Here is a 21,720-nt window from a genome sequence, read left to right as displayed (position 1 = left end):
ACTTTTTTTCGCACTCTAAATATACTTTATACATTTAATCATTTTTTAAAAATCCTGATATGTATGAAAATGTAACTTTAAAAACTTAGTAAATATAAAGAATTATATTACATTTATTCATTTACGTATTTATTTGTTTTTGTCATTTAAATGTAGTACAATAATCAAAAACTATAATTATAACACATTGCAAATCAATACAAAATCATAACCATATATAGAGATTCCAGTGTGTAAGTTTCCATGAAATACTGATGCACTCATAATTGAAATACAAAAAATGCGCTTAAATCCGGCAACTTCCAAAAATAGTTAAATAATTATACTTAGGCTATTAACGGGCAATAATAATAAATATTATTATTCCGGTTTTTGCATTCATAAAGTTAAATGGAATGAAAACCGCCAAATTTTGAACAATTTAAATTTGATATTAAAATATATTTAGAAAAATTATCCAAATGTAAAAACTGAAAAAAGGAAAACTAGACAACTGTTCAATTCCCTTCTATTTTTCTCTTTATTTATTTGTTTTTCCCCCCAATTGTTTACCCCTTATATGTATGGTTATATGTACTCCTGTATATAAATTATGCTTTGTTCTTAATAAAATGCAATAAAAAATTAAAAACTTCAAAAAGTAGTTTAATTTGATTGCGCGATTCTTCTTCAGCGCTCGTCCTGCGCGCTAGCAGCGCCTCTATGACTTTCTAGAATCACGTCTGCGCCTGCGCTTGCGCAGTTCCTCGCATCTACGACACTCTTGACGTATCTTGTGGACCTGCACCGGAAGTGACCGGTGTTGGTCTAGCAGTTCGCGCTAACCGGACCGGGACCGGCAGAACCGACACCAGACTCGAAACATCGGGCCGAACGGATAGATCGTTTATTTCTCCGAATCTAGAGTTTATCTGAAGTTTCTGGGTGAGTAATGCTATCGGAAGGTTAAAAGATCGGATAGACATCGAACTGGACCGGGACTCGAACACTGGACCCGATATGAGATATATCAGCGATTTGACCCGTTAATCCCGGTATCACTGAAGCAGACTGATTAAACCTTCACTGTTACATAATAATGATCTTAATTAACATATTCTTCATTATTATTTTGGTTTTATTTGCATGACATCTCTTTTAAAAGTACCATGGTATCAGATCGTACCATACTGAATTAAAAAAAACATTCCAAATTATTTAGTAGAACTTCAGAAGAATACCATGGTACTGCTGAATGATATTTATGCACCATGGTATTTCACGTGTTTATGTTGTAGTCAACTTAAATGAGTGGAATCTGTCTGTGTGCAGTTAGTTCCTGGTAGCGTGTTTATGGATTTGTCTGTAATTTTACTCTGATTTTTATGCATAAGTACCCTGGTAAACTCTTAAATAGCATAGGCCTATATTTTCTTAAAGAGTTGTTGTCGCATTTTCTGAATAGTAAATTTCCCACTGTAAATCGTTGCGTAGGCTAGTAAGTATGAAACCTTGTTTCTGCAACAGAATTTTAAAAAAGTCAAAATTCCGGGTTTTTTCCCTCAGAATTGCGAGTTTATAAATTTTCACATTACTCTATCTAGCAAATCTAAAAAAATTTAAATCAGAATTGTTACTTTTTTCATTCTTATTTACGTGGCGGAAACTAGCTTCCATACGCTAGTGTTTAAAATATTATCCTGAACATTTAACACTTATTTTTGTTCTGTTTCCTTGCGACAGTGAGGATCAGGAAGTTCATCGCGGTTGGCCGGCGTGACGTGCGCTGCAGAGGCTTTTGTTTGGGGGAGTGGCCTGTTGGCGTCTAACAACTCACGATTGGTGAACAGGTGAAATGATTTGCATTTTTTATAAAATTCTGTGGTGTTGTTTTCAGTAGGGCTGCACGATTAATCGCAATGAAACCACACCCGATTTGGCAAAGACTCTGCAGCTTGTCAGTGCAGCGGCTGATCGTAAATGCTCCATCTGAACACCAGAGGGCGTCACACACACAAACACACACACACACACACACACACACACACATCCATCTGAACACCAGAGGGTGTCACACACACACACACACACACACACAGAGGAGTACGATAACAAACATAATTCCAGGAATCGCTGTATCTGAATAAACAGACGATTGAAACGCTTTGACTGATTAAACAATAAACACACAACTGCCTTATTCTGTGTCAGAAGCACATCATCTCACAGAAGGAGGAGCTCAACTGTCCTGATGAAGTGAGTTTGGAGTAAAAGCATGTTATTAATTGTCTTTTGTTGGACAAGAGGTTCATAAATGCTTTTCATGTTTGGAAAGATGTTTGACGCGTGTTGCTTTTTCAAATGCACGTTATAAGTGACTCAAACTCACAGTGCTTTCAGAGTGAGCCGCGTACACTGAGCCGTACGTCACTGACAAGCAGCGCACAACAAATAATCGCAGCATTTGAGATTTCAAGGAAACTGCAAGCAGCCATAGTTTTAATCATTAAATTTACTTATCTGTTTGAAGGTGCCTAGCCATCCTGCCGTGGCTCTGCGGGCGCGCAGTGGGCGGAGTCAGGCTGTGATTGGCTGAGAGTGATGAGTGGGCGGGGCGGGGCCAGTAGCCGCGAGCGTGGACGTGGCATGGATTCGTCATGCTGGTTGACTCCTAGCGCCCCGCGGCGACTGGTTGAGCTGCCGGCGCCGGTTCTCTCACGCCACCAGCTGAAGCGTTTAGAGGAGCATCGCTACAGCAGTTCGGGACACTCGCTACTCGAACCCATAATGCAACGCTACTGGGAGTGGCTCGTCGGCAGAATGCCACCCTGGATCGCGCCCAACCTCATCACCATCGTCGGCCTGGCGACCAACATCTTCACAACACTGGTGCTGGTGTATTACTGCCCGACTGCAACCGAACAGGTACCGACGCAATCGCACTAGTGTAGAAACTGTAAATTCTGACGATAAATAAAATTTTAAAGGCATAGTTCAGCCAAAAATGAAATTTACACCATGATTTAGTCTCCCTCAAGCCATCCTAGGTGTATATGACTTTCTTCTTTCAGACGAATACAATCATTAAAAAATGTCCTGGCTCCTCCAAGCTTTATAATGGCAGTGAATGGGTGTATGTCTTTTGAAGTCCATAAAAGTGCATCTATCCATCATAAAAGTGCATCTGTCCATCATAAAAGTGTATCTATCCATCATAAAAGTGCATCTATCCATCATAAAAGTGTTTCTATCCATTATAAAAGTGCATCTATCCATCATAAAAGTGCATCTATCCATCATAAAAGTGCATCTATCCATTATAAAAGTGTATCTATCCATCATAAAAGTGCATCTGTCCATCATAAAAGTGCATCTGTCAATCATAAAAGTGCATCTGTCAATCATAAAAGTGCATATATCCATCATAAAAGTACATCTATACATCATAAAAGTGCATCTATACATCATAAAAGTGCATCTATCCATCATAAAAGTGCATCTATCCATCATAAAAGTGTTTCTATCCATTATAAAAGTGTATCTATCCATCATAAAAGTGCATCTGTCCATCATAAAAGTGCATCTGTCAATCATAAAAGTGCATATATCCATCATAAAAGTACATCTATACATCATAAAAGTGCATCTATCCATCATAAAAGTGCATCTATCCATCATAAAAGTGCATCTGTCCATCATAAAAGTGCATATATCCATCATAAAAGTGCATCTGTCCATCATAAAAGTGCATCTATCCATCATAAAAGTACATCTATACATCATAAAAGTGCATCTATCCATCATAAAAGAGTATCTGTCCATCATAAAAGTGCATCTATCCATCATAAAAGTGCATCTATCCATCATAAAAGTGCATCTGTCCATCATAAAATTGCATCTATCCATCATAAAAGTGTTTCTATCCATTATAAAAGTGTATCTATCCATCATAAAAGTGCATCTGTCCATCATAAAAGTGCATCTGTCAATCATAAAAGTGCATATATCCATCATAAAAGTACATCTATACATCATAAAAGTGCATCTATCCATCATAAAAGTGCATCTATCCATCATAAAAGTGCATCTGTCCATCATAAAAGTGCATATATCCATCATAAAAGTGCATCTGTCCATCATAAAAGTGCATCTATCCATCATAAAAGTGCATCTGTCCATCATAAAAGTACATCTATACATCATAAAAGTGCATCTATCCATCATAAGAGTATCTGTCCATCATAAAAGTGCATCTATCCATCATAAAAGTGCATCTGTCCATCATAAAAGTGCATCTGTCCATGATAAAAGTGCATCTATCCATCATAAAAGTGCATCTATCCATCATAAAAGTGCATCTATCCATCATAAAAGTGCATCTATCCAGAATAAAAGTGCATCTATCATCATAAAAGTGCATCTATCCATCATAAAAGTGCATCTATCCATCATAAAAGTGCATCTGTCCATCATAAAAGTGCATATATCCATCATAAAAGTGCATCTATCCATCATAAAAGTGCATCTATCCATCATAAAAGTGCATCTGTCAATCATAAAAGTGCATATATCCATCATAAAAGTGCATCTATCCATCATAAAAGTGCATCTATCCATCATAAAAGTGCATCTGTCAATCATAAAAGTGCATATATCCATCATAAAAGTACATCTATACATCATAAAAGTGCATCTATCCATCATAAAAGTGCATCTGTCCATCATAAAAGTGCATCTGTCCATCATAAAAGTGCATATATCCATCATAAAAGTGCATCTGTCCATCATAAAAGTGCATCTATCCATCATAAAAGTGCATCTGTCCATCATAAAAGTACATCTATACATCATAAAAGTGCATCTATCCATCATAAAAGAGTATCTGTCCATCATAAAAGTGCATCTATCCATCATAAAAGTGCATCTATCCATCATAAAAGTACATCTATACATCATAAAAGTGCATCTATCCATCATAAAAGTGCATCTATCCATCATAAAAGTGCATCTATCCATGATAAAAGTGCATCTATCCATGATAAAAGTGCATCTATCCATGATAAAAGTGCATCTATCCATCATAAAAGTGCATCTATCCATCATAAAAGTGCATCTATCCATCATAAAAGTGCATCTGTCCATCATAAAAGTGCATCTATCCATCATAAAAGTGCATCTATCCATGATAAAAGTGCATCTATCCATCATAAAAGTGCATCTATCATCATAAAAGTGCATCTATCATCATAAAAGTGCATCTGTCAATCATAAAAGTGCATATATCCATGATAAAAGTGCATCTATCCATCATAAAAGTGCATCTATCCATCATAAAAGTGCATCTATCATCATAAAAGTGCATATATCCATGATAAAAGTGCATCTATCCATCATAAAAGTGCATCTATCCATCATAAAAGTGCATCTATCCATCATAAAAGTGCATCTATCATCATAAAAGTGCATCTATCCATCATAAAAGTGCATCTATCATCATAAAAGTGCATCTATCCATCATAAAAGTGCATTTATCCATCATAACATTCAAACAAACAGCGCTGGGCAACAAACTCAAGCTCCTCCCACATTTCTCTTTAAAAATAGTCGTTTTAGACTTCCAATTCGTGACTGGTGTTTTGTTTTGCTTTATCCTCTGCGCTTCTGCGTTCGTTATTACGTTGTGCGTCGGGTCAAGTGTTACTCTTGTGGCGTAAGTTGATGCGTAGGACCGGCTTTTATGATGGATGGATTCACTTTTATGATGGACAGATGCACTTTTATGATGGATGGATTCACTTTTATGATGGATGATGGACAGATGCACTTTTATGATGGATGGATTCACTTTTATGATGGACAGATGCACTTTTATGATGGATAGATGCACTTTTATGATGGACAGATGCACTTTTATGATGGACAGATGCACTTTTATGATGGACAGATGCACTTTTTTGGACTTCAAAAGACATACACCCATCCATTGCCATTATAAAGCTTGGAAGGCCAGGAAATTTTTTAATATAACTGATTGTGTTCGTCTGAAAGAAGAATGTCATATACACCTAGGATGAGTTGAGGATGAGTAAATTATGGGCTATTTTTCATTTTTGGGTGAACTATCGCTTTAATGGCACGTGTTCAGGCTCCTCTCTGGGCGTACCTCCTGTGTGCTGTGGGCCTGTTTGTGTATCAGTCGTTGGACGCCATCGATGGGAAACAGGCCAGACGCACTAACAGCAGTTCACCACTGGGGGAGCTGTTCGACCACGGCTGCGATTCGCTCTCCACAGGTGACCAGTGCACACTTTTAAGGGCCGTTTGCACAGGATCCGTTGTTGTGCAGTATATTTTAATCTCACACAGATGACTTAAGCTGTTTTAACACATTTTTAATTTACTGGATGTTTTTTGATCAGTCTCAATTAGCTGCCGTGAATATCTTGCGTTTTAAATATTGTGGTATATTACATAATTTTTTACATATGAAATATGTATTTTTATTTAATATATCTATTTAATAATTTGTATGTAATGTACTTGTTATATACTTGTTAATTCAATTAAATATTTAATAATAATAAAGGACAGTATGAATGTTTTATATATATATATATATATATATATATATATATATAGTTTATGTACATTTTAGATTTAAAATAATGAAAATAATTATAATAATATGAACTATATTGATAATAATAATAATATAATTTAATAAATATTTTTATTTAATATAATTATTTAATAATATTTTAATGTAATGGTATACTTGCAATATTAGCAATGTTTTATTTAAATAATGTATTCAAAATTAATGTAAATTATGTACATAATGCATGTTCATTAGTATTTATATATAATACATTTTACAAATAGTTAACATATTTAAAATAATGCACATCATTTGATAATGTGTAGTATTAATACATATTAAATATATATTTGTATTTAAAGTATTTATTTAATACATACTTTGTAATGTTATATTCATTAGTCATTTTTAATTCAGTTTATATATTTAAAAAATATATAATGTAAATGATATATAATTTATATACATTTTAGATGTACATTTGTATTTATATATATTAATTATTCAAAAAACCTAAATATTAAAAGGATGTATGTTAATTTAATAATATTAATGTATATCATATAAATATTAAATATACATTTGTATTTTATTGTACAACTTTATTGTAACACTTTACTGTAACAAATAAACACTTTGTATTGTAATTAATATATTTGCATTTTAATTTCTTATTTAAATAGCATATTAATAATATATGTAAGTTACATATTGTAATTTATATAATGTTGTATATTTGTATTTGTATATAATAAATAATACAAATTTAGAAAATGTGTATTTTATTAACAACAATTGCGTATAGTATATTAGATTTACTATTTAAGTGTTTTCTAATATAAACATGATTGTTTCTCATTCTTCTGCATTAATCAGATTCCTGTAAAAACATCCAAATATTTACGTTACGTTAAAAAGTAGTTGAACTTTTCAAAACCGAGTGTGTCAGTAACGCGTAGGGCTGGGCAAAAAAAAGAAAAGAAAGAAGATTTTTCGATTAATCATTTTTTAAAATGTGGTCGATTCAAAATCGATTCTCAAAGTCCACGTATCATTTTTTTTCCATATTTATTTATCTATCACCCAGCAGCCAGTATTAGTTTTCCTCCACTGTTCAGGCTTGCAGCCTCCATGTCACAGATAATGCTGGGAGATTTTATGTGTTTTATCTGAAACAGAAAATAACCTGATCCTCTTTGATCAAGGCATGCGACTCTTCTGACTCGTCCAATTTTCAGCATCAATCTTTCATCTTGCATCAAAATCTATTCTATTCTAAGTCTATTCATTGGATGCATTTGAAATATAGAGTTGTGTTCTGTTTTAATGTACCCAAGTGTACCTAAAATAAAAAGAGTTTAATATTCAAGTTTGTGGCCCTTAATTTCTTTTTTTTTTTTTACTTTTTATTTAACCACTTGTAAACTTATGTTCACCGTTCTTTTTTATAAATATAGGATTTTATATATATATATATATATATAATTCCTATATATATAATTATTATTTTATATATAATATCATATATATAATAATAATTCCCGATAAAATATTCCAGATAATTCCCAATAAAATCGAATGGGGAATCAAAATCGAAACGAATTGGAACATCAGAATGGATACCCAGCCCTAGTAACGTGTCCTGTGTGAATAATTTCCTTGACTTCTGTAGTGAAGTGTGTTTTAACGCTGTGTTTCTCCCAGTGTTTGTGGTGTTGGGAACCAGTATAGCGGTTCAACTGGGCTCTCACCCAGACTGGATGTTCTTCTGCTGTTTCGCTGGCATGTTCATGTTTTATTGTGCCCACTGGCAGACCTACGTCTCCGGGACACTGCGCTTCGGCATGTAAGTAGAACATCCATCCATGCAAATCCATAGATCCAAAATTACATTTTATGTAGGGCTGCACAATATATGGGAATATTGCAAATGCATATATCGCGATATGCATATCGCAACAAATTGCAATAACTGGGGTCATGAACAAAAGACAAAGAGAAAATCACTCACTGCTGTTTCCTGAACAACTTTTGTGTTATAACTTCTTATGTTTCAGTAAAACACTGCTGTTCACTTTCAGAAGTTGTAGGGATGTTTTATTGTCATTTCATTCCAAAAGAATTTCGAAACACACATGTAGGTTATATCATTTTAAATATACTTTCAAGATAATTGAAGTTTATTCTACACACTAATTGTATTGTCATATTGAATATTGCATTATTTAATGAGTTATCGCATATTGCATTTTTCTTCAATATCGTGCAGCCCTAGTTTTATGGTTTATTTTCGTGTTAAGGTGCGGTTTCATTTACTGCTGTTTGGTGAATTTTCGCAGGAGAAATTGTCATTTTAATAGGAATCCAGGCTAGTGTTATTTTTGCATGAAAGTGAAAGATTTCCCTGCACAGATTTTGCAATGGTTTCATAAAAGACAGTTAACATTTTTTTCCACATGAAATTTTGCTAATGTGGCGCACCTTTCGTTAAGGCAAGACTCTACAGGCAAATATAAACATACACACATAAATATATATATAAATATAAGTATAAGTATATATATTCATGCACTGGTAAATTTTGGCCTATTTTGCTTTTCATAATGTGTTTTCTTTTTTCAGACTAGTGGAATGAAAACATGCAAAACACACTTTTAAATTTTTATTTTATTGGACTTTATCTATTTCCATCTGTATCTTTTACGGCCATTTTCTCTAAATGAGTTTTGTTCTCCACTTCAGCAGCACTTAAACACACCAAAACTTACAGGTTTATTCCTATCTATATTCTGATGAATTTTACTGAGGGGTTTGTTCATATATATTTGGCTTGAAATTTTACAACATTTTTAATAACTCTTGTGAAAATGATGTAAATGTTGTTGTTTTTTCCTGCCACTTTTGACAGTATTTTCTGTGTGAGGAAAAGAGAAATTCAAAATCCCTTCTGTAAAAACCTTTAACTCTAATATTTCAACAAAATCAAACAAGAAATATGAGCCTGGGTTTATCCAATGTTCAGATTTATGTTCTGCAAATGTAGATAATTAGATAATGCCTTATTTGTATATTTAAACAGAACATTTAAGAAAACTTATAATAGAGAAAATGTGTGTGATTCTTAATGTAATCAATCAGCTGGGAAGTATATATACTATAGTAAAAAATTTTACTTATTTTTTATTTATGAGTTATTTTTTTAACTGTCCCATGGGCAGCTTTGATGTTACAGAACTGCAGATCTGTCTAGTGTTGTTGCAGATGTTTACGGCTACGGTTGGGCCAACGTTTTGGAATGAAACGGTAAAATCCAGCGCCGAACGACCAATCAAACGCGAGCAATGCACCAATCAGCTTCCTGAAACACTAATGAACCTCACGCTTTCAGGCCATTGATTCCAGTTCAGATCCAATCATATCCAATCACATATCTGTGATAACTGAAGCCAATCCTGCTGTGATCAGCGTGTGTGTGTGTGTGTGTGTGTGTGTGTGTGTTTGCTCTAACATGGCTCTCTCCTCCGCTCAGCATTGATGTTACAGAAGTGCAGATCTTCATAATTCTCATGTATTTACTGGCTGCTGTTGGCGGATCGGCTTTCTGGCAGTCTCGGGTAATTCACTCACACGCTCAATCTGTTTATGATTATAACTTAATAACATAATATAACATAACTTGAGCTGTGTGTGCTAACCAGAAGTTGCATTTATTTAATATAATACTTTGTGTATTACAGTGTGTATTACAGAATACAGTAATTTAAATATTTAATAAATTACGATGTAAATTATAATGCATGTACAAATTCTATGTATTTTTATGTTATAAAATAATAAATTACATAATACAAATGTATTATCATTTAAGTACAAAAAATATATATTTATTATGAATTAATATTAATGATATAATATAAATTATAATGTGCGTATAAACTATATATATTTAATATTATCATTTAGTATACTAATAAATTACAATATGTAAATTATAATGTACATATATTCTATATATTTAATAATATAAAATAATAAATTACATGATGCAAATTTATAATTTAAGTACATAAACTAATATTTTTAATTAATATATTAATAATACATTATATAATGTAAATTATAATGTATGCCAATGAACTGTATTTAATATTATAATTTTGTATATTAATAAAGAACAATGCAAATTAAAATATATGTACATAAAATCTATATATATTTAATATTATAATATAAAATAATATATTAATGATAAAAGTATAGTCTATACATAAATTCTATATAAAATGTGTACATTCTATATATACTATAAGAGAATATATTTATAATTACATAATGTAAATTATACATTAAAAACTATAAATTAAACTATATAAAATAAGGTATAATGTATATTATTATATGATACATTTAAGCTTTTTTAACTGAACTGTTTCTCATTCTCTTGCATTCAACAGATTCCCATTATAAACATCCAAATGAAAATGATTCCAGCACTTTGCACGTTTATCGGGGTGGTTTTCACATGTACCAATTACTTCCGAGTCATATTTACAGGCGGCGTGGGGAAAAACGGCTCCACGATAGCGGTATGTACCCGAGCTATATACTAGTGTAACGATACCCTCATGTCACGATTCGATACATATCACGACACTGAACTCACGATACCATATTATTGCGATACTCACAGACATATGATAAAAGATTAACAAAAAATGTACTGTTGATTAAAATGCTGATATAACATTGTGTGTCGATGAATAGGATTGGACTCAGTGCTGGAAACCCAACGCACAGGACAATAGAGACACCAGAATAAACATATTCATGATTCTGAAGCTGAAAATACAGAATTATTTTAGACAAATATGCTTGCACTCTTTCATTATTTTTATATTATTATACGTGGTATTCAACATTTTTTATAGTAGTTTAATATAGTACTGACACAAAAAACCCGAAAACTTTATAAATAGTTCGTTGAACTATCCACAATATATATTGTCACTTTCAGTGATATATTACGTAACTCATATATTGTCACTATCCATGATAAATATTGTTGCATTTTTGTATTGCGATATATTGTGACATGATATATTGTTAGACCCCTACTATATACACAATATTTCTGACTGCATTATTATATGACATGTATTCTCACTTCATCAGGGGGTGTGTGTGTGTGTTTCAGGGTACGAGTGTTTTGTCTCCCGTCCTGCACATCGGCTCAGTTATCATCCTAGCTATGATGATTTATAAAAAATCATCCGTCCTCCTCTTCGAGAAACATCCGTGTCTGTATATTCTGGCCTTCGGCTTCGTATCGGCCAAAATCACCAATAAATTAGTGGTGAGTGAAAGACCTCTACTCAGTGTTATTGTAATATATATATATATATATATATAATAAATTATACAAATAATGAAAATATTTAAAATAATGCACATTAATTTGATAATTTGATAAGGTGTTTTTTTCCAGACTAGTGGAATGAAAACATGCAAAACACACTTTTAAATGTTTATTTTATTGGACTTTATCTATTTCCATCTGTATCTTTTACGGCCATTTTCTCTAAATGAGTTTTGTTCTCCACTTCAGCAGCACTTATACACACCAAAACTTACAGGTTTATTCCTATCTATATTCTGATGAATTTTACTGAGGGGTTTGTTCATATATATTTGGCTTGAAATTTTACAACATTTTTAATAACTCTTGAACACGTGAAAATGGTGAAATTATTTTTTTTCTGCTTTATGATGCGATGAAAAGAGAAATCCAAAATCCCTTCTGTAAAAACCTTTAACTCTAATATGTCAACAAAATCAAAGAAGAATTTTGAGCCTGGCTTTATCCAATGTTCATATTTATGTATTTGAAAAGTGTTATACATTTATAAATCAATTTAGAAAAACAATTAAGGCCCCTAAAAAGTATTAAATGCCATTTTCCAAGGTATTCAATTTTGTATCATCTTTTCATTTGATATTTTTCATGTATATTTTTCCAAAGAATTGTATTAATTTGTCAATTAATTCTCTTGTGCTTCATTCCCACCCTTCTGAATTATGTTGCCTTGATAAGGAATTATCACAAACTAAGACTGTTTGGTTGTGTTAACTTACAATCAATATATAGTAAATGTAAGTTAAAGTGTCGCCGATGTAACTGGTTAGAACTTGAAGTGGTGATGAGGTCTTAAAATGTACGGAAAGAGTCTTAAAAAAGGTCTTAAATTGCACTCCATGATTCCTGTATATACCCTGGTTCTGCAAATGTATGCAAACCAATACATTAGTGGCGAGTGACAACTCAATGTTGTTGTAGTAGATTCTATAATAGCTTTTCCTCATATTTTGAGTGTTTTCTGTTGGACTTAACTTTAACTGCAGGTGGCTCACATGACCAAGAGTGAGATGCATCTTCACGACGTGGCGTTTCTGGGCCCCGGCCTGCTGTTTCTCGATCAGTACTTCAACAGCTTCATCGATGAATATCTGGTGTTGTGGATTTCTCTGGTAAGATCACATGGTCTCAAACGTAGCCTGAAGTCACTCGTCACCAGTGTTGGGGAAAGTTACTCTTAGAAGTAATGCATTCAAATATTGCGTTACCAAAGTATATTTAATATATTAAAATTGTAATTTAATATAGTTAATTATAAAGGTTTTGCGTAAAATTCTAAGATTGCATTTTGAGGAATACTGAATGTTTTTGAGCAAGTGAGACGAGTAAATGCATGTTCACATTTAGTCTAGAACTAAAATAACCAGCATGTTTACACACACACACACAACACCTCACTTTATTTCGTTCAACATGAGAGCTTTTAATCAATAAATGTGAAAAAGTAATTAGCGTTACTTATTTGAAAAAGTAACTTAGATATTTTTATGTAAATTGAAAAGCAATGCGTTACTTTACTAGTTATTTGAAAAAGTAATCTGATTACGTAAGTCAAGTTACTTGTAATGAGTTACACCCAACACTGGTTACTTATTTGAAAAAGTAACTTAGATATTTTGTTGTAAATTGAAAAAGTAATGCGTTACTTTACTAGTTACTTGAAAAAGTAATCTGATTACATAACTCAAGTTACTTGTAATGAGTTACACTCAACACTGCTTGTCACGTCTAGTAATCTCTCTTTAATGTGTGTCCATCAGATTCTCTCTCTCTTCGATCTGGTGCGCTACTGCGTGAGTGTCTGCAACGAGATCGCGTCTCACCTGCGCATCTGCGTCTTCAAAATCAAGCCGAGTGACCTCTGACCTTCCTCATGCACTTTCATCCTGCTACTGTTTCTCGTCCGAGACTTATTTAAACCATTCTGCACTTAGAATAATGCAGTTCTTCTTCGCCAGTGAATGGACGAACAAATAAATGAATGAACGAACTTCACCAAGTCACTTTTCTTTAGATAATAATTTTAAGATGTTGAAACGTTCGGATTACCCATGATGCATCAGTGCCGTATGGGTCCGTATTATCGTTTTAACGCTGCGTTTAAATTGGATTAGATCAAAAATGATTTCATCGCTGCTAATAATAATAATAATGATGATTCGACCTCGTTGTTTATGTACGACTGTATTTTGTGTTTTTGCACCCCTATGCTCCAATAAACGTTGACCGTTGATCATTGCAGGAAGACGTCGCTCCGTTTAGGTGTTTCTCTGAAAGATGTTTTGTTCAGATTTTGATTTTTTGATTCGGCCCCGAATGAGAGATTTCACAAAAGTCGCGTCTCACGCTGTGCCTGATGGGTGAATCGCACAACCAAAGTTTCCTTCTCAGTGTTTCACCCTAAAATTAAAAGAAAGACTTAAGAAATTATATTGTTCAAGAGCATTGAAAAAGTTGTGAATGACATTTTCCTTATATAAATTAATTCCCATTACTGTAATACAGTAATACAAGCATCCTGTATGAAAAATATACTTATATCACAGTCAGTACGAATTAAATTGAGTACAATACATACTGCTATTATGTCTACTTAAACATTTACAATTTAAAAAAATGTAAAGTTTTTTTGCAATGGAATTGAGCTTAAGTATAAGTAATGTCAGTGTAAAAAATTTTAATAGTCCTAGTAAATAAGCTTTTTTCTCTTAAATCCAAAATATAATTTCAATATAATTTATTTCTTTTGATTTAGGGCTAAAAATCTGACTTGGACAGAAAACGTGAGATTCACCCTTCTTGAATGGATTTGTAGTCTCAGAAAGTTCGAAGACATTTTAATGCACTTGCGTCGTCAACCTCCTGAATAATGAGCTTGATTTTGACCCTTGGTGGCGTTAAATTATTTAATCTGAGATTGTATATTGAATTTCTTGTATCAGATGTTAATATTCAAGACATCGGTTTGTATCATAATTCATCACTAACTTTCATTGCTGAAGATGTTTAAACCCAAAGTATGTAACAGTCGTGTCAGATTATGAATCGATCTGATTAGTGTTGGTTTTTACTTTTGAATATTTCACATAACAGTTGCCTTAAATATTATGAATTGGAAAAGTTTTGAACTTTGCATGTTGATCTGGTTGTTTTCCTGAATTTTTTATTTCTAAATGTCCCTCTCAGGCAAATAATATGAATAAAAATAAATGATAAATCGTAGTTTGTAGAAACGGCTCGATGCTGCCACCCCGAAAACAAAAGTTCAAAAGACTTTGGGAGATGTCCTGAGTTTGTGCAATTGATATTATTAATGTTCAAATGAATTATCTTTTATTTGCAGATGATTAAGCTCTAATAGTTGAGGAATTGATTTAGTTTTACTGCTTTCGTCATGAGCTCCTGCTGCTGATATCGGGGATTCTTAAAGTTTCTCGATCTTCATATCCAGTATGGGATTAAATACGTTTGCGTTTCTGTATTCATCTCTTGCCGTATGAAACTTTGTTCACACTTATTCATAAGCTTTGATTCTGTTGCTTGTTGCCAAATCCTTTCACTTTAAAACTGGACAACAGATTTAAGCACTCCATCTTGCAGATGGAAACGTCCAATGTTATTTGTGTTTGTTTGTTATTCCGAAGACATACTCATCCAGTCAGTATTTTTAGTTATGTAAATCGCCTGTTTCTGACTAACTGTTGATTTGATTGTAACATTGCTCTGATTTTTGAATAAACGCTCCTGTAAAATAAAGATTGCTATATTTATGATACCTGGGGTTTTTTGTTTGTTTGTTTTGTTTTTAAGTACATCAGCAAAAGTTCACTTACCCAAAGGCTAATTAAGATGTAATAGAATAGATATAAAGTATAGCTATATAACTAAAAACGTGCAAAAATACAGCTGGAATGGAACAGAATCATTGTTTATATTGAACATGAATATTGTAAATTCACATAGAGTCGTAAATGAGATAGTAAATCAAGATTATTATGACTTTTTAAAGTACTAATTTCTACTTTTCATGTCATAATTATAATTAAAAAAAGTTTTTATGTGGCTGAAAAGGGCTTCCATAAATGATACCACCATAGTACTTTATGTTAGTAAAATATTTCTCTGTCTTTTCCCTCTGTATATTTTACAATATATGCCGATAAATGAATGAAAATAAAGAGTTATTTTTTAAACAAAATTAAGATATTATATTGTTGTTGAGGATTTTTTCTCGCGCTGGCGACCCGCCGAAATGTTCCACATCCGGGTTCTCCTCGAGTCTCGTGAGTTTGATCCGTTTGTTCGGAGATGAACGGAAGGAAAACAGGAACACAATAAACAGTGAATTCTGAACATTAAGCGAATAAAGAGGACATAGAAACATTAAAGAATGAAATATAACCACTAACAAGATATAAAGGTTTCATAGGGGATTAAAAATGCCTTTGTTCAGACTGAGGGATGATCATCTAGCTGTTTGATTGACAGGTAAAGCTGTTCCTCACTGACGGTTCATCATGATATAAATTAATAATTATGACATTTGAATCAGGTTTGTTTTTTTAGTTTTTTTACTTCAGACCGATTTGAATGAGACATTAGCAGTAATACGGTAGCCAGAAAACGTTACTTTTTTATCTGTAATAGAAAGTGAAACCAAATAAATTGCTTTAAATATAATATAAATATAATAAATAAATATAAACAGACATTTTGGTTTATTAAAATCTCTATTAAAAAGAAACTTGTACAATTTAAGCACCCTTAACATGAAATAACCTAACAATGCAAATACCATTGATTGATTACCATATTCATATTCTGTGCGGGGTTGCAATTTTCAAATGTCAGCTATATTAAACATTGTCTCTAAAATTATATATATATATATGTGTGTGTGTGTGTGTATACATACACAGAAATCAACATTTTAAGTGTATTAAAACCTTTCATCAAGGTCATACATGAATTTTGAGCAATACCCGTTCTTGTTTTAGGACAACTTAGATTAACTTTTTTGATCCACTTCAAATGTTGACTACTGTATATATACACACATTATATATAAAAATCCACTAGCATTTTTCTTTACCATTTCTTTCATTTTAACTTTTCCCTCAAGTTTTAGTGTGGATTGTTTTATTTAACATGTGCATTGTAACAGTTTGGACCGTCACAGCAGAAGTGAAAAGCAGAAACTCACCCAGAATACCCATGATGCTCTCTGCGGGAGCGAGAAGAGGAACCGGCCGGTTCTAATAATACGAGGTGTGTGTTTCAGGACCATGTGGTGGTTTCAGGAGGGCTTGTGTGTTCTGCCCGTGGCGCTGGTCATCTGGACCTCCGCCACCTTCATCTTCGCTTACATCACAGCCGTCATCCTGAGACACGTGGACCCGCTGGTGCCCTACATCAGGTGAGCTCTGGGCTGGGTATCGATTCAGATGATCTAATTCGATTTTGATTCGCAAGCTCTCGATTCGATTTGATTTGATTTTCGATTCTAAATTAAATTTTGATTCGCAAGCTCTCAATTCGATTCGATTTTCGATTCGCAAGCTCTCGATTCGATTTTGATCCTAAATTCGATTTCGATTCCCAAGCTCTCGATTCGATTTGATTTTCGCTTCTAAATTCGATTTCGATTCGCAAGCCCACAATTCGATTCAATTTTCGATTTCGCTTCTAAATTCGATTCGTTTCTTTGCTCAGCCCTACAGAGCAGAAGAGATGCTTCATCATGTGACAGTGTGACCTTTGACCTCTGAACGTGTTTGGTGTTGTGTTTGCAGTGACACCGGGGCGGTTGCGCCGGAGAGATGCGTGTTTGGACTCATGCTCAATGTGTCGGCGTTCTTAGGTACTGAAACCCATATGAGCTCACGCTAACGCAGTGTTTCAGTGATGTAATGTTGCGTGTTCTCCTGTAGGTGTCGCTACTATGTACGTGCGCTATAAGCAGCTTCAGGCCCTCGTGGACGTTTACGACACTCGTCTGAACCGCCTCAATCGGGCGGGGCTCGTTCTGGGCTGCGTAAGCTCGTTCGGCATGTGCGTCGTCGCAAACTTCCAGGTACGTACAGTATGCGTGCTGTGATGTTCAGACCAACACGAATGTCCGACATTAAATTCGCTCTGATTTAGCAAAATCGTGCATGAATCTTATTGGCTGGCCAGTTTTATTGCAAATAAGTCTGAATAGACGCATTAACCACCATTCAGTGCGTTCATCGCATTATCGCACCAAATATTCGCCAGTTCACACCAACACAAAAATGTTTGGCATGAAAATTATGTCCGATTTTCCGCATCCGATTTGTGTTCATACCAATACATAAAAATACGAAAAACTATATTTATATGTTTTCAAACAGCCATTCAGATTTTTTTTATCCGCTAAGGTGTTTATCAAACAACACAGAAAGAGCCGCTTCCGGAAAAAAATGGCGCAAATTTAATTGGTTGGTCAATTTTTTTCGCAGTCCATCTGTCGCATTGACGACACCAAACGCAATGTTCATTTACAGAAATAAATGTTCGGCCTGAAAATTTGGTCTGATTTTTCATTCGATTCTTCCGTTTACCGCCATTCATTGAAATTAAAATGTTTATTGCTCAGAATTTTCGCACCAAATATTCGCCAGATCGCACCAACACGAAAATATTTGGCATTGAAATTCGTTCTGATTTTTTGCATTTGATTCGTGTGTTCAGACCAATAAAAAATGCGATAAACAATGTTTATCAAACAATACAGAAAGCCGTTTACGGAAAAAATTGTGCTAATTTGATTGGTTGGCCAATTTTCTTCGCAGTCAATCTGTCGCATTGATGACATGCTAATGTTTGTGTCAGTCTGAATTGACGCATTAACCGCCGTTCATTCAAATTAAAATAATCAAATTTTTCACGTCCGATTCGTATTCAGACCAGTACTGGCAAAAAACAGTATTTAGATGTTTTCAAACTGCTGTTCATATAATTTTATTCCTACGTTGTTTATAAAACAAAGAGAGAAATAGTTGCTTCCGGAAAAAAAATAACGCAAATTTGATTGGTTGGCCAATTTAAATGAAAACCAAATAAAAGTTTCAAATACAGAAATTCATGTTCGGCATGAATATTTGGTCTGATTTTTGCAGGTAATTCTTCTGTTCTGATGTTACGCTTCTGTAATTTTTCTCTTCTATTCGCTGTCGCTTAGCAAAATAGTCCAAATGCATGAATCTTATTGGTTGGCCAGTTTAAAAAAAAAAACTTTACATTAAAAAATGTTCATGTTAGGTCTGAACAGCCTCCGCTCATTTCAAATGTACAAATTCTCGTACATAACCGTGTGACGTGTCTTTCCCAGAAAACCACTCTGTTCTCGATGCATCTGGTGGGCGCCGTGTTGACGTTTGGCGTCGGCGCGCTTTACGTCTTCGTCCAGACGCTGCTGTCGTTCCTCATGCAGCCGCACGTCCACAGCAAAGCCATGTTCTGGACTCGACTGAGCATCGGCGGATGGACGCTAGCCAGCATCATTAGCAGTATCCTTCACCCACTGCATGCTGGGAAGCGTAGCGTTTAGTGTTGAATGTGGTTGGTTCCTTGATTCGGTCAGTGTTCGTGTCGTCTGTGATCATGTACAGCTCTTTACCCGGAGTCGAAGTCAACAAGAAGCTCCACTGGACGCCCGGAGAACCCGTGAGTCAAACTTTACACCACAGCGTTAGCGTTCGGTATCGTTTGCATTTGAACAATTCTGATTCCGATTTTGATTCTGCTTATCGATTCCTAAATTACATTCTAATATAGTACAAAAAAACTTAGACATCATTCACATTTAGTGTTATTGCAAAACAACAAAAATCAAACTAAAGCTTAAGAACTCTTCCTCGAGGAGCGTTTGCCTGCGGTTTAAAAACACCATAGAAGAACAACTAGCCCAACTAATATAAACTTCACGCGTTATTAAAGACAATAAACACTCAGTAATTAAACAAGAACAAATAACAAATTAGCAATCGCAACAAATAGACACAACTGAACAAGATACGATTGAAATAAACAGTGTTTTAAGATTTTCAGGTTCAGACACTGTTATCAAATGAAAAATAAAAAAATAACACTGCAGTTTATAAATATAATATACATTACAAATATAGTTACAAAAGTTATTCAGTGAAAAACGAGTTTTTTGTTGTTTGATTAGTGTTATTATAGGGCAGGAATATTAGCGCTGTCACTTTAAGAGCCGCACAGATCCAATATACTGATACACATGAAAAGAGTCTCTCGCGCTTGAGTGGTTTAAACTCATATTGAAACGCTCACAAAGGAATCGATAAGAGGAATCAAATTTTAATTTTATAGCAAGTATCCAGATTCCAGACCTCAAGTATTTTTGATTTTCGATTCCCAGCCCTAGCCGTAGCGTTAGCTGTGTGTCGTGTTGTTTTTCAGGGGTTCACGCCACACATCGTCAGCACCATTTCTGAGTGGTCTCTCGCGCTGTCCTTCGTCAGCTTCTTCTTCACCTACATACGAGACTTCAAGGTAAGGCACCTCACACCTGACGATACACACCTTCTGAACGCGTCTCACACGCGCACGTGTGTGTGTGTGTGTGTCTCCGCAGAAGATCAATCTACGAGCCGAGGCGCAACTTCAGAGCGACCATCTTTACGACTCGCATCATCACCGCCCCGCTTCTTCCCGCGGGTCGACGGAGACGTCGCCGCTACTCGCCGGCAGCATCTGATCGCTCAGAGTTCATGCTAACATTGTACAACCTCGGAAATGAATTGTCTGTTTGCTTCAGTGATTTTAATGCTGGTATTTTACACTCCTTGCTTTATTTTCTTGTTTTATAGTCTGTTCTGTACTTTTTATATAACTGGAAAAATGCCTAATAGCCTCATCAAAAGGTTACTGGGTCATATTTCACACACCTCTGAAACTAAATTTCATGAAATATGTTTTATTAATATGAATAATAGTGCGGTGCAATGATTAATCGCATACAAAAAAAAAGTTTGTGTTTACATAATATATGTGTGTGTACTGTGTAAAATTATTTTGTATATATAAATACACAAACATGCATGTATATATTTAAGAAAAAATAGTTTTTTATATATAAATATTGATATATAATATAACGTATGTATACGTACATATAAGCAAATATTTCTTGTATATTTATATATACAAAATAATTATACACAGTACACACATATATTATGTAAACAAACTTTTTTGCAGTTTAATCGTTGCACCGCACTAATGAATAATAACTAATGAGAATCATCATTGATAATATTAAAAAAGACTGAAGTAATACAGCCACACATGCGAATTAGAAGGTTTAAATGTGTTTTAATTGTCATGAAAATAATATCACAATGCAAAAACAAGCTTCAGTTTGTATAACAGTATAATATAATTTCAGGTAAAATATGAGACTCGCTCACACTGAACAGCATCTGTATTTTATATTTTATTACATTAATACAAACTACAAATAAACAACATTAAATATTCACCAGTGATTGTCTGATTGTTGACTAAAAGGCTTCTGGGAAGCGTTTACACCACGACTCCGCGAACCCAGCGGTCCTTCTTCTTCTTCTCCTTCTTCCTCTCGCGGTGCTCCGACACCTTCCGATGAAAGAACCCTGAACAGACCAATAACACACAATAAAGCTTCTTGTGTTGTCTTCAAAGGTTAAACACTTCTTCTTAT

The 21,720-nt window shown here is 34.0% G+C and overlaps 3 protein-coding genes across 4 annotated transcripts in view; 2 read left to right on the top strand and 1 right to left on the bottom strand.

The window, feature by feature from the left end:
• Positions 1 to 740: 740 nt before the first annotated feature.
• Positions 741 to 15,765, top strand: cept1b (choline/ethanolamine phosphotransferase 1b). 2 transcript variants are annotated; one of them, XM_077225825.1, is made up of 10 exons: positions 741 to 924; positions 1,723 to 1,829; positions 2,510 to 2,904; positions 6,125 to 6,272; positions 8,282 to 8,423; positions 10,107 to 10,191; positions 11,032 to 11,163; positions 11,772 to 11,930; positions 12,977 to 13,102; positions 13,751 to 15,765. In XM_077225825.1, the coding sequence occupies exons 3-10, from the start codon at positions 2,581 to 2,583 to the stop codon at positions 13,853 to 13,855; spliced, it is 1,221 nt and encodes a 406-aa protein (XP_077081940.1). In that variant the 5' UTR covers positions 741 to 924; positions 1,723 to 1,829; positions 2,510 to 2,580; the 3' UTR covers positions 13,856 to 15,765. The 2 variants fall into 2 exon arrangements, with proteins under 2 accessions (XP_077081940.1, XP_077081941.1); XM_077225826.1 differs by lacking the exon at positions 10,107 to 10,191 and adding an exon at positions 9,796 to 9,880 and having other exon boundaries at positions 760 to 924.
• Positions 15,766 to 16,249: 484 nt separating this feature from the next.
• On the top strand, positions 16,250 to 21,517 carry dram2b (DNA-damage regulated autophagy modulator 2b). Its single transcript, XM_077225824.1, has 8 exons — positions 16,250 to 16,478; positions 17,272 to 17,406; positions 17,783 to 17,850; positions 17,921 to 18,063; positions 19,345 to 19,522; positions 19,597 to 19,679; positions 20,439 to 20,531; positions 20,614 to 21,517. Exons 2-8 carry the CDS (start codon positions 17,276 to 17,278, stop codon positions 20,734 to 20,736), a joined length of 819 nt encoding a protein of 272 aa, XP_077081939.1. The 5' UTR covers positions 16,250 to 16,478; positions 17,272 to 17,275; the 3' UTR covers positions 20,737 to 21,517.
• Positions 21,334 to 21,720, bottom strand: part of dennd2db (DENN/MADD domain containing 2Db) — a 31,483-nt gene continuing 31,096 nt past the window's right edge. Inside the window, exon 13 of the mRNA XM_077225823.1 lies at positions 21,334 to 21,652. Coding sequence (XP_077081938.1) covers positions 21,564 to 21,652 — 89 coding nt within the window. The 3' untranslated portion in view covers positions 21,334 to 21,563. The remainder of the gene's footprint in view (positions 21,653 to 21,720) is intronic.

This window comes from Siphateles boraxobius, unplaced genomic scaffold (assembly GCF_051911475.1).
Source record: "Siphateles boraxobius isolate OS27281-9 unplaced genomic scaffold, OSU_SipBor_1 13, whole genome shotgun sequence".
Classification (NCBI taxonomy): domain Eukaryota; kingdom Metazoa; phylum Chordata; class Actinopteri; order Cypriniformes; family Leuciscidae; genus Siphateles; species Siphateles boraxobius.
Note: the sequence above shows the minus strand (reverse complement) of the source record. Positions and strands in the feature narration are given on the sequence as shown.